The following is a 12,283-nucleotide window of genomic DNA, read 5'->3' on the forward strand; positions in this document are numbered from 1 at the left end:
TGGTGAATTGAATGACAACACAGTTAAAGGTCTAACAAGTCTGCTAAGTGTATCAAAGGTTCAACTAGAAAGCAAACTTGATGGTATTTCACATAATGTTCAAATGAAGACCAAAGTTGTGTATTGTTATAAACTGAAGCTTGATTGGTATCAACACTCATATCAAGAAGATATTCAAGCAAGGATCACAATATTGAAGAAATGGTTTTTCAATGGATGCTTAACATGATGTGACTTGAGTATGGCTCGATAGGGTGAAGATAGCAAGGAAAGGGCTTCGAGGGACTAAGCGAACGTGAAGGGCAAGCAATGGCTTGTAGACCGAGGTACCATGGCTAAGGTGAAGAAGAGAGTACTTGCATTGAGTCGAGGTACTAATTGAGCTATGAGGAGTCATATTGTGTTGAGGATCAAATCATTAGTGGAAGTGACTTGAAGCCATGGATTGAACTCACATGTGTTGAAATGATTCAAGTCACATGCTCAAGCTATATTTACTCAGAGAGAGGAGACAAAGTTGATTGCATCCCTAATGAAGTGATAGTGAGAAGTGGCATATGAAGACATTGAAGACTCAAGTGGTTAAAATGGTTATATACTTTTGATCTTGAGTTTAGGATTTGCCGTACTATAAAGAGGGATGCAAATTTAGTTGGTCTGAGGAAGATAGAGTGCTCAAGTATTAAAACTAAATCAAAAGAGAGACACTCTAGCACTTCACGAGCACGTAGAATAGTTTTGTATGACTTGGGGTGTCGGAAGTCCCGACGTACGTCGGAACTGATGACGTATGTCGGAAGTGATGACGTTCGTCGGAAGTCCCGACACCTGACCCTCTTGCTACCTCTGCTCGCGCTTGCGTCGGAAGTCCCGACGCGCGTCAGAACTGATGACGCATGTCGGAAGTGATGACGTTCGTCGGAAGTCCCGACACTTGGCCCTCTTGCTACCTCTGCTCGCGCTTGTGTCAGAAGTCCCGACGTATGTCGGAACTGATGACGTGTCGGAAGTGATGACATGTGTCGGAACTGATGACGCGTCGGAACTGATGACGTGCGTCGGAACTGATGACGTTGACTGGTTTTGTATAGACTTCTAACTAAGGTGAACAGTGTTTTTAGTGTATGTCGGAAGTCCCGAGATCCACGTCGGAACTTCCGACGTAGATCTGAACGGTTAGTTTTCAGCTTCTTGTATAAGTAGCTGTCTCCTCACTTCTAACCGTTGGCTCACTCTTCCACTCGACTAAACCTTCGGCCAAGGCACCTCTCTAGCTCCCAAAAGCTCCTCTCTTCTATCCCCTTTGCTCCTAACTTCAAATCTTGCAAGGGATTGAGTGAGAGAAGGATTCTTGGTGAGAGAAACATCAAAGCAAAGCTTGAGCACTTGATTTCTTCGTCAAGCCGGTTGGATTTGTGTTTGTTACTCTTGGAGCAAGGCTCCTAGCCGGCTAGGCGTTGCCCGTGGAGCTTCCAACTTATGTGGTAGTCCCGGGAGGTTTGTAATCACTCAAATCATCTAGTGAAATCACCCCTCATCTCAAGAGATTGCTCTCTTGACATGAGAACGAGGATAGGGTTGAAAGAGACCCGAAAAGCTTGTATGGCTTCCTCAACAACGTGGACATAGGCAAGCCTTGGTGGCGAGCTGAACCACGGGATAAATACCTTGTCACTTTGTGTTCTTGCTATTTGTGTTGCTCTCTACTTGTTTATTTGTGATTCTAGGGTTTGGTCCCGATCTACAAATTGGTGGCTCTCTAAGGTCAAGGAAGCACTTGGATAACTTCATCTTACCACTAGGAAGTGGGGTTGTAAGTTATTGGCTTCACAAAGTTCATTTAAGCACTTGCAGTTCATTTCCCGTAGGCGTCGGAACTTCTGACAGTTTGCGTTGGAACTTCTGACGACGTCGGAAGTTCCGACCTAAACTGTCATCACTTCCGACAGTTGCTGACAAGTGACTTTGAGTTGTGTAGAAATTTTTAGATACGCCTATTCACCCCCCCTCTAGGCGACATCAAGGTCCTTACATCTCTCCCTCCCGCCGATCTTGCGAGGCGGGATTCGACGCTTTTGAGAAAATTAAGTGCATATTTTCTATTGCGCCGGTGGGAAATTTGGAGAAGTCGCGGGAGTGTTTCTCAGTAGGAAACACTCACCGGACGCTCTGCGCGGAGGCACCGGACGCTGGCCTTTAGCGTCTGGTGTGCTGTTGGGTGCAGCAGAGTGCACCAGACGCACCAGAGAGAGTTCGGTGCTCAGCGTTCGGTGTAAGGGCGTTTTGCTACCTTCTCTGCGCACGAGTCCGGTGTGCACCGGATGCGTCCGGTGTGGACTAGTTGAGCGTCCGGTGGTGCTGTGCAGGCGCGCGTGCGCAGTAGCCGTTGGCGGCAATGGTCGAGTTCAAACGGCTAAGAGGACCCACGTACCTGCCCATGAAATTCAAACCATCCCGTCGTCTTGGCCCTTTGCTTGCTGGGGGCTGGACATGATCGGACCATTTAAACCAGCCCCGGGCAACTTCAAGTTTGTCTTCGTGTTAATCGACAAGTTCTCCAAGTGGATTGAATACATGCCCCTGGTCAAGGCAACTTCCGAGAAGGCTGTGGAGTTCCTCAATCAAATCATACACAGATTCGGCATCCCGAACAGCATAATCACCGACCTGGGCACTCAGTTTACTGGCACCACTTTTTGGGATTTCTGCGATGACAGAGGCATAGTCATAAAATATGTGTCAGTGGCACATCCACGTGCCAACGGTCAAGTTGAACGTGCTAACGGAATGATCGTCGACGCCCTAAAGAAAAGATTGTACACCGAGAACGACAGAGCACCCGGTCGATGGATGAAAGAATTGCCGGCAGTAGTCTGGGGCCTCCGAACTCAAACCAGTCGAAACACAGGGGTGTCTCCCTATTTCATGGTGTACGGCGCAGAGGCGGTTTTGCCGTCCGACATACACTTCGGATCTCCTAGAATCGAGCACTTCGACCAGGCGACCGCCGACAACGCCAGAGAACTCGAAATCAATTGCATGGAGGAAAAGCGTTTAGTTTCATGTCTCCGAACAGCAAAATATCTCGCGGCAGTCAGGCGGTACTACAACAGGAACGTCAAGGACCGTTCCTTCGTGGTCGGTGATCTGGTGCTTCGATGGAAAACAAGCCAGGAGGGAATGCACAAGTTATCTACTCCCTGGGAAGGACCCTTCGTGGTGACCGAAGTCACACGACCTACGTCCTACAGATTGGCATACCCAGACGGAACACGAGTACCTAACTCTTGGCACATCGACAAACTGCGACGTTTCTATCCATAAAGTTTTAACGACTTTCTTTTGTAAGTGTCTTATAATTGTCGACAATAAAATTCTCTATTTTTTGCCTATACCTTGTCATACACAGCACTCGGCAAAACTCCTGCAATGGATGCTCTTGGCGACAACCAAGACAAATACGGTGACACGTCACTCAGACATTTTTACAGCGCTCAAAACAACAGTCATGACAAAAAGAAAACTTTATTACAAACTTTACATACAAAGTTTACAATAAATACCCTGACGGGCAGATACTAGTCTATTCCTACAGACTACTTTATTGGCCCAGCTGCTCGGGCTGATCACCCGCCTGGCCCTGCTGCCCGGACGAAGGGGTCGGGGCCACCGGCGCCTGGCTGGTCGAGACCGCAGGCGTCGACCGCCCATCTCCAGCAAAGGACGCGCCCGACAACTCCCTGGCCGACCTATCTGAGCTCGGCTGGTCTGGAGGAGTGGCCGTTCCGCACAGGTTGATGTCGCCGATCACTGTCGACGACAAGTCCAGCAGACTACCCCGAAGTTCGTCCGCTTCCTGTGGGCCGACTTCCTTCGGGTACCCCTTCTCCAGCCTGCTCAAGTCGACCAGGGGGTAGTGGGCGCGTACCATGCTGAGGACGTGCGCGCCGGCAAACTCCCCGGCGTCCTTCACAAACTGCTGGAGCCAGTCCCACGCCCGTTGCGCCTTTTGGACCGGGGTCAACTGCGGCGCGCGGGGCTGGCTCTCCGGGAGCTCGGGACTGATCAGGTCCAGGACCGGGGACACTCCCTTCCAGATCCTGCAACAGTTGACCTTCCAGGAGTCCCGGTCCTTGATCAGGTCATCCAGGTGCTTTTTGGTGTTCACCCTGAGCACTGCAAACGAAACGAAACGTTACTTTCGGCATACCAGACAAGCAAAGGGGCAGGCAGCAACCAATAAGGCGGCACCCATTACCCGCTAACTCCCGATCTTTTCGACCTAATTCCTCTTCCGCTCGCCGCCCGGACTCCTGTGCACTGGCGAGCTGTTGGCCGAGCTGCTCCTTCTCTTGTTGGAGGCTCGCCACCTCCTCCTCCAAGTCTGCGTGAATCCTAAACTAGTCAGCAAAGCAAATTATACAAGTACGCGAAACTGCTCGGAGCGTGTGACCAACCTTCCTGCAGCCGGTACTGGTCGGCCAGACGACGAGCGAGGTCGAGACGACGCTCCTTTTCAGCGCTCATCTCGACCACCTTCTCCCCGACCTCCGCCCGCAACCGGTCTACCTCCGTGGCAAGGGCCTTGTTCTCGGCCATGACGCCTTCTATCTGGTCAAAGCACCGTTTCCGGTACTTCGCCGTTTTCATTACGTCCTACAAAGCAAGCATACAACGATCAAGCAAGACAAGACAAAAGAATGCGCAGCAGTACAAAAAGCCGCTTACCTTGACTTCGTCGACAAGGCGCTTGGCCGCGCGCTCCACCCTGGCGGTCTCTTCGGTCTCGGCGACCTCCTTGTGACCGATAAAGTGATCCCCGCGTTGGCGCCACACATACACGTGTTGGCGGCCATCACGGGGACGACCCTCGATCTCCTCCACCTCGTCGTCGGAGGCCGCCCGGGTTTCTTCCTCCTGTGCTGCGTCACCCCCGGTGGTGGTCCCAGGCATTACTGGCCCTTGGACCAGACCTGGGGAGCCCGCAGCCGAAGAGGCTCCTGCTCGGGGCGGCGGGGGGACTTCACTTCCCCCGGCAGGAGGAGCGGTCGGAGATCTCCCCTTCTCCGAGGAGTCAGTTGGGGGAGCCTCTCCAGCCCTGGTCGGGCTGCTTGTTGTCGGCGCCGCGCTCGGGAGCCCCTCGGTGCTCCCAGGCGCGACTGCAGCTGTTGGCTGCTCTGTGGTCTGGGGGGCTGCATCCCCAGAACCGCGGGCAGGCTCGCCCGCTCCCTGGCCGGCAGTTTGGCCAGGGTCGACATCCGATGCCGCACTACAGGAACTAAAGTTAAAAAAAAAGAAAGGGGGAGGAATCCAAAATACGTAAGTCGAACACTTACAGGTCTGACCGACGATGGGCCGCGGTGAACCTCCTTCTCGCCCGGCCGGTCGGCGCCTGTGCCCCCACCTCGGCAACTTGCGGGGCAGCGGCGCCACTGGCCACTCGATCAGTGGCGATCGGCGCAGTGTCTGGGCGGTTCCGAGGCCGCCGGACCAACGAAGGCGCAGCCTCCTCGTCGTCGTCGTCGTCGTCGACGATCCGCACGAGCCGACGACGTTTCGGCGCTTGGCTGCTCTCCGCCGGCAGGTCTGCCGGCAGCTCTGGTGTCGGCAAGGGATCCGCCGGCAATGGCCTTTTCCCCGCTACCCTCTCCTCGGAGGTCGGGACGGGGCGGGCTCGGTCTTCCTCACTGCTGGTGTAATGAGTACACCGAGCAGCATCCTCCTCTGGCGGGACCTCTCCCACAGGATCTTCCATCCCCGGTGCCAGTGATACATACACCACGCACCGGTCGACATCACCGACCTGCAAAAGCAACAGAGATAAGCCAACTGCAGACAATATACGAATGATCAAACGGAGTTTGCTACATACCTTTGGTGCTGGTCGTCCTAACTTGAAGGCTTGCACCCGATCACTGCTACGGGTGAAGCCCCCATCCGCGAAGTTAAACAGCTCGTTCAGCAGCTGTTGTACCTCCGCTTTCTCCAAGATCTCCGACCGCATCCTGGTCGGGTCTGTGCTTCCGGCATACTCGTACGCCGAGTGCACCCTCTTCTGGCAGGGCATCACCCGGCGACAAATGAAGTTGCCGACCACGCCAAGCCCATCCAGGCGCGACCAGTCGATCAGCTTCATCAGATCCGCCACTTGACCGTCGAACTCTGGGCGGTCGGTCCAGCTCGACCTCTTCTCGGGAATGTACCCCACGTCGCAGAACGTGGAGCTGCCCGGCTCCTCCCTGACATAGAACCACTTCCTGTACCATTCGGTCAAGGAAGTGTTCCATGGGCAGTGCAGGTAGCGGTTCTTCATCCCATCACGAAGGTTGAGGTATACTCCACCTGCAACCTTGGATCCTCCAACTGCTCCTTCTTCCTTAAGCAGAAAAGGTACCGGAAAAGATCGAAGTGCGGCTCTATGCCAACATAGGCCTCGCACAGATGGATGAAGGTGGAAATAAGGAGAATTGAGTTCGGGTGCAGATTGCAAATCCCGATCTCATAGTACAAAAGAAGTCCTTGAAGAAAAGGATGGACAGGAACACCAAAACCTCTCTTAACGAAGTCTTCAAAAACGACGACCTCACCGGCGCAAGGATCGGGGTAGCTCTCCCCCTCCGGTGCCCTCCAGCCGCCGAGCTCTGCGTCGTGCAGAAGCCCCATATCGACGAGGTCACCAAGAGATTTTGTGGTGCTGCGAGACTTCTTCCATTCCTTGGCCATCAGGTCGGCCCTCTTCCTGGAGTCGCTCTTCGCCATTAGAGGTGCGAATGTGGGCTGGAGTTAGGAAGATGCAGGTGATTGGGGAAGATGAGAACGGAAGGTTTGAAGGCAATGGCAGGAGAAGCGGTACAGGCGGTCCTATTAGGCCCTTATAAACCCGCGACCCCACCTCTCCCACTTCCTGTAATCTCGGGAAGTGGGCAGGCCTTGCGGCGGACGCGGCGTTTCGGTTTACAATGATTATAGACAATTAATGCGGCGGAGTTTTCGTACCAATTGATGGTTTCCTTTTCTCAAACCATGCAAAGAGCGGTTGTACAGTTGCCAGGCACAGTTTTTCATGCATCCGTCTGACATATCGTCAGGAGACCCCGTCACGTCAACTTTAAATTTGAAAGACCTTTTCAAAAGTAAGAAGACACATACGCCAGTGAGTCAGCAATCCGGGGACTGCACCGACCACCGAGCACTCGACGCTCGGGGACTGGTCGCCCAGTCTATCAGCTCGGAACTCCAAGGACTGCACCGACCACCGAGCACCCGACGCTCGGGGACTGGTCGCCCAGTCTATCAGCTCGGAACTTCAAGGACTGCACCGACCACCGAGCACTCGACGCTCGGGGACTGGTCGCCCAGTCTATCAACTCAGAACTTCAAGGACTGCACCGACCACCGAGTACTCGATGCTCGGGGACTGGTCGCTCAGTCTATCAGCTCAAAGCCTTAAAGCATGCACCGACCACTGAGCACTCGATGCTCGGGGACTGGTCGTACAGTATAGTAACATGTAATTCCAAGCAGCACACTAAGTGCCTGGGGACTGGTCGATTGGTCTTTTCGATTACAGACGAGCATGACATGCTCGGGGACTGGTAAATTCAATTTTTTAGACCTTGCTACAAGGCTCATACTTCGCCTTCCAGCAAGCTCGGGGACTACATCGGTACGATGCATCTAGCGATGCATCTCAGTCTCAAAACTACTTTGGGGAATTTTCTTTTGACCCTGACACCACGTGCCTACGACACCTACTACCAGGCTCGGGGACTAAGTGGGCACACTTCACCTAGCGGTGAATTTGCTTGCTTTTTTGATGCTTCTGCCTTTCAGAAAGGCAAAGTGGGCACACTTCACCAGGAAAGAATTTTTTTTTAGAGCACCATGCATTCTTCGAACAACCCGCTTCTTCGATGTCAATGTTGATCAACTGTCTTTTGAGTTGGTCAAAGAACCGTTGCAACTGTTTGGGCGACTTTCCCACTTATTGAAGACGTCAAGTCTCACTGATCGAAGAAACTCAAGATGGCGTGTTACATCACAATACATGGTGCTCGGGGACTAGCTGTGGGGGGATATACCCCTATACCCTTACGGCTAGACTTCGGCCAGGAGGCTTGGCCCATTACGAGACGAGTTCAAGGCTTGATCCGACAACCTAGAGTTTCGCGCAAGGAAACAAGATGTGGAGATCAAGCAGGATTCTAGTCGGTTAGAATAGGAATTGATATCGAATTATCCATGGCAATTGTAACCGACTAGGATTAGTTTCCAGATCTGTAACCCTGCCCTTCAGACTATATAAGGAGAGGCAAGGGACCCCCCTAGGACATACGATTCTCTCAACACAAATCAATACAACCAGACGCAGGACGTAGGTATTACGCCAACTCGGCGGCCGAACCTGGATAAAAAGCTTGTCCGTGTCTTGCGTCACCATCGAGTTCGTAGTTTGCGCACCGTCTACCGATAAACTACTACCGTGGGTATACCCCAAGGTAGACTGCCGACTAGCTTTCGTCGACAGCTAGTGACACGTGGCCGACGCCTGAGCACCGGACGCTGGGAGTTGAGCGTCCGGTGGCTCCCTGCGAGCGTCCGGTGCCCTAGTGTTTTGCCTAGTGAAGGGGTAATGGCTAGTTTAGCCCTTGGGGCTATAAATAGAAGTGGTGGCCGGCCTTGGCCGGTGCTGAGCACCCTTGGGACTTAGTGTCCATGCTTGAGGAGTGCTAGGAAAGCCTCTAACTCACTTGTGCTTGCAAGAGTGCGAATCAATAGCGAGTGAGCGATTCTAGTGCGTTGCATTGAGAGATTGCATCGAGTGGCACTAGGTGTTCATGTTGCAAGCCGGTGGTGCTTGTTACTCTTGGAGGTTGCCACCTCCTAGACGGCTTGGTGGCTTGTGACTCCGTCGAAGCACGCAAGGAGATTGTGCGGTGCTCCGGAGAAGAGATTGTGAGGGGTACGGTGCTCACCTCGCGGGGATCGCGAAGAGCAACTCTATTGGATCGTGTGTGTCATTGAGCTACTTCACTTGTGGGTAGGTTCTTGCGGTGTCCTAGTGGGGACGAGGTTCGTGTAACACCTCTTAGCCGCTGAACCACCAAGTGTTGGTCGACACAACGGGGACGTAGCTTGGTGGCAAGCAAGTGAACCTCGGGAGAAAATCTTCGTGTCAACATTGTTCTTCCCGTTGGTTTGCAAGTCCCTAACACAAGCTTGTTCTTATATTCATATACTTGTGCTTGTGTAGTTGCTCTTGTAATTAGTTAGCTTGTGTAGCTTGCTAGTTACCTTCTTGCTTGTGTAGCTAGAAGTAGTTCCCTTGAGTGACTAATTTGGTTTGTGTAACCTTGTTAGTCACATTGCTTAGTTTGTGTAGCTAAGTAAGTTGCGCTCTCTAATTTGGCATTAGTTGTCTTGTTATTGAGCTTGCTAGTGAGCTTAGGCTTTGTGCGCTTTGCCTCACTAGTTTGTGTAGGAGCTCCCCCGGTTTGCAAAGTACTAGTTGCATAGGTTTGTGTGACCTTGCTCCTAGAATTGTTTAGGTGAGCTCTTGCTAAGGTAGCACCTTGCTTGCTTCTTTAGGATCTTTTCAAGGTGCTAGAGAACTTATATAGAGGGGTGTAGTCTTGGCTAGACCGATAGTTTTAATTCCGCTTTTGTTTCGGTTAGCCGGCGCGATAAGTTTTAGAAAGGACTATTCACCCCCCCTCTAGTCCGCCATCTCGACCCTTCAGTAGCGAATCTGGGGCTTACGTACCAGCGCTTGGCCTCGGGCTCGTTGGCATCGCTCTACTGCGACCCATTCTTCGCCTCATTGTCGTCGAAGGTCGTACTCCTCCACCATGTGAGGCGGCCTGAGTTGCCGGGGGGAGGGGGGAGGGCTGGCTTGGTGGCCCAGGAGGCACCTTGGGGAATGGGGACCTACAGCGACCGGTGCTCATGGAGGCAGGAGTGCAGGACGGCACTATTTCTGCTTAAGTGAATATTCACATGCATCAAACAAAATAGGGGTACTATGAAATGAGTCATTTTTCACCCTAAACTTCACGAGACACAGAAACATACACCCAACATACTGTAAGATCTCTATAATCGCTAATTCTTAGTTTTCATCTTTTTTCTAAAAGCAGAGTGAGGAATTTTCAAACAAGTGGTAGAAAATGTTGAAATGGAAGAAAACCTTGGGGCGCCCAATGTTAATTGCAACATCCTCACCGTCCCTAGGACTTGAAGGGGCCTGAATCTGCTCTCCTGTCATGCTGCTCAGGTTCAATCAGATGATGATGTCATAAGTAGAATCAACAGTTCAAACGATCTTCAGGGTGCATAAGCTAAACACTGGTAAAACTCAGCTTCATGATAAAAAAACAAACATAAAGTTTTAGTCAAGTTAACAACAGTAAGAAAAATAGAATGATTGACCCTACCTCTTAAGGCTCAATATATTTACAAGGGAATGAAAACCAAAGAGCTCTAGCTTTGAATCCCCTTGAGATCCACTGGATGTATCATGATCATCAGGAGAACCTTCCCGAATACTTGGATCAATAGTTAGATTAGCATCAGGCTTCATGTTCCTATATCAAACATAAAAGAGTGAGTCCATACACCTAGCACCTCGACAATATGTTTTCTACTAAATTCTCTTGTATCTATGATTTTCAAAAGAAAAGGACAAAAAACAAATAAGAAAGATCATGACCAGTAATACCATTTCAAGTTGTTCATCAAAGAAAACAAGGTTGAGGGTATATATGCCATGTGGCAAGCCATACCATGCACAAGAAGTAAAATCGATACAAGGACAAAACAATATTCCCTTTCAAGCATCACAAACTGACATTACACAGTCTAGCCGCAAAACTAAAATCTACATCAACAAGCTTATAGTTGCTTGACAGCCTATTTTGTACTGATTTCAACAATGGTGGCATTGCAGTTGCAAGTGCTCCCATAAAACAGATATGACAGACATGGTCTCACAGACTTGCGCCCGATGCCCACAGTTTTAAATAGGAGGAAGCAACCCAAGGCCCAAAATAGTAGTTTCAGTGTTTCCTAGCACCCAATGGAAGTCCACCTAAAATCATAACTTCCGATACATCCAATAGATCGAGTATGCTCAACAGTCCACAACTACTCTCCAATTGCTCCGTTCAACACCCCATGTGCTAAGCAATGCATGTCCAAGACAATGCACACACTAATTTGCAGCAACTATACTGGTGGTCCACGCAGCACCTATGCAATCTGCTAGCACGTGACATAAAAATTTGCTCGCTAAACCTGCAAATGGGAATAAAGTCCGCATCACCTTGGCGGCTGGGGCGTCACGACGGCGTTGATGGTGGCAGAGGAGGATCCCGACTCCATGGAAGTCATCTGCATCACGGCGCGGTCGCTCGACCCGACTGGCCGGTACCGCCGCCCATTGGGCGGCGCGGGCACCGGCAGTGCGTCGTCGGCTTCCTCGATTCCACCGTTCTCCATCACTTAGGAGACGCTGCGGAACACGCCGAAATTGATCCGAGCCGAACCTAATCAGGGAAACCCACACCTAGAACAACCGAATGGCACACGCACGCGAGGACAAAATCCAAGCCCAGGAGAACCGAAGGAGAAGGAGGACGATGACGACACAGGATCGGAGCAGGGGAGAAGGCGAGTGAAGGGAAGGGGACTCACACTCCTCCCGCGACGCCACCGACGACGAGCGACTTGCAGATCACGGAGGGGATGGGGGGCCTACCGCTGCCCAGCTTCTCCGAGTCGATGCGGATCACGGAGGGTGCCGCAGATGCGGATCACGGAGGGATAGGAAAGGGTCTTCAGTCTTTGCTCACGACGATGGAAAGGGGAAGGGGATCGGGGGTCTCTGGTCAGTGCTCATGGTGAAGATAGGAAAGAGGGAGGGGATCACGGAGGTAGCTTGTTTTGGGAGGTTGAAAGTTAGTGTGTTGTTATAGCTATTCGTGGGAGATCATATGGACAGTTAGTGGTAGATGATACGGATGACTTGCACGTTGAGACATAACTTATAGTGGATATTAATTTTATAAGAAAAAATAACAGATAAGAGATATAGATATGGTGTCATAAACATTAAAATTGTTTTACATATATTTAGTCTAACTTTAGACACATAATAAAAAATCTACAATTGCATTAAACAATTTTGTATGAGTGCTCATTGCTGCACCATATCATTTCTTGGACATGATGTTCAAGGTCTTTAGTTGTGTCGGTTCTATAATGTGCACTAGATGATTCGTGGAAT

General features: G+C 51.2%; 1 protein-coding gene across 1 annotated transcript; it reads right to left on the bottom strand.

Moving 5' to 3' along the window:
• Positions 10,127-11,504, bottom strand: LOC8063769 (cation-chloride cotransporter 1). The gene is made up of 3 exons (XM_002462510.2): positions 11,321-11,504; positions 10,434-10,583; positions 10,127-10,265 (listed from the first exon to the last, which is right to left on the bottom strand). Exons 1-3 carry the CDS (start codon positions 11,494-11,496, stop codon positions 10,127-10,129), a joined length of 465 nt encoding a protein of 154 aa, XP_002462555.2. The 5' UTR covers positions 11,497-11,504.

Source organism: Sorghum bicolor, chromosome 2 (assembly GCF_000003195.3).
Source record: "Sorghum bicolor cultivar BTx623 chromosome 2, Sorghum_bicolor_NCBIv3, whole genome shotgun sequence".
Taxonomy (NCBI): domain Eukaryota; kingdom Viridiplantae; phylum Streptophyta; class Magnoliopsida; order Poales; family Poaceae; genus Sorghum; species Sorghum bicolor.

Bases quoted from the DNA above. Each gene is read 5' to 3' on its own strand.
- LOC8063769 (XM_002462510.2), bottom strand. From the start codon at position 11,496: ATGGAGAACGGTGGAATCGAGGAAGCCGACGACGCACTGCCGGTGCCC. The intron at 10,584-11,320 runs GTGATGCGGACT...TGTTTGATATAG, and splicing joins GTGACGCCCCAGCCGCCAAG to GAACATGAAGCCTGATGCTA. The intron at 10,266-10,433 runs GTAGGGTCAATC...GAACCTGAGCAG, and splicing joins AATATATTGAGCCTTAAGAG to CATGACAGGAGAGCAGATTC.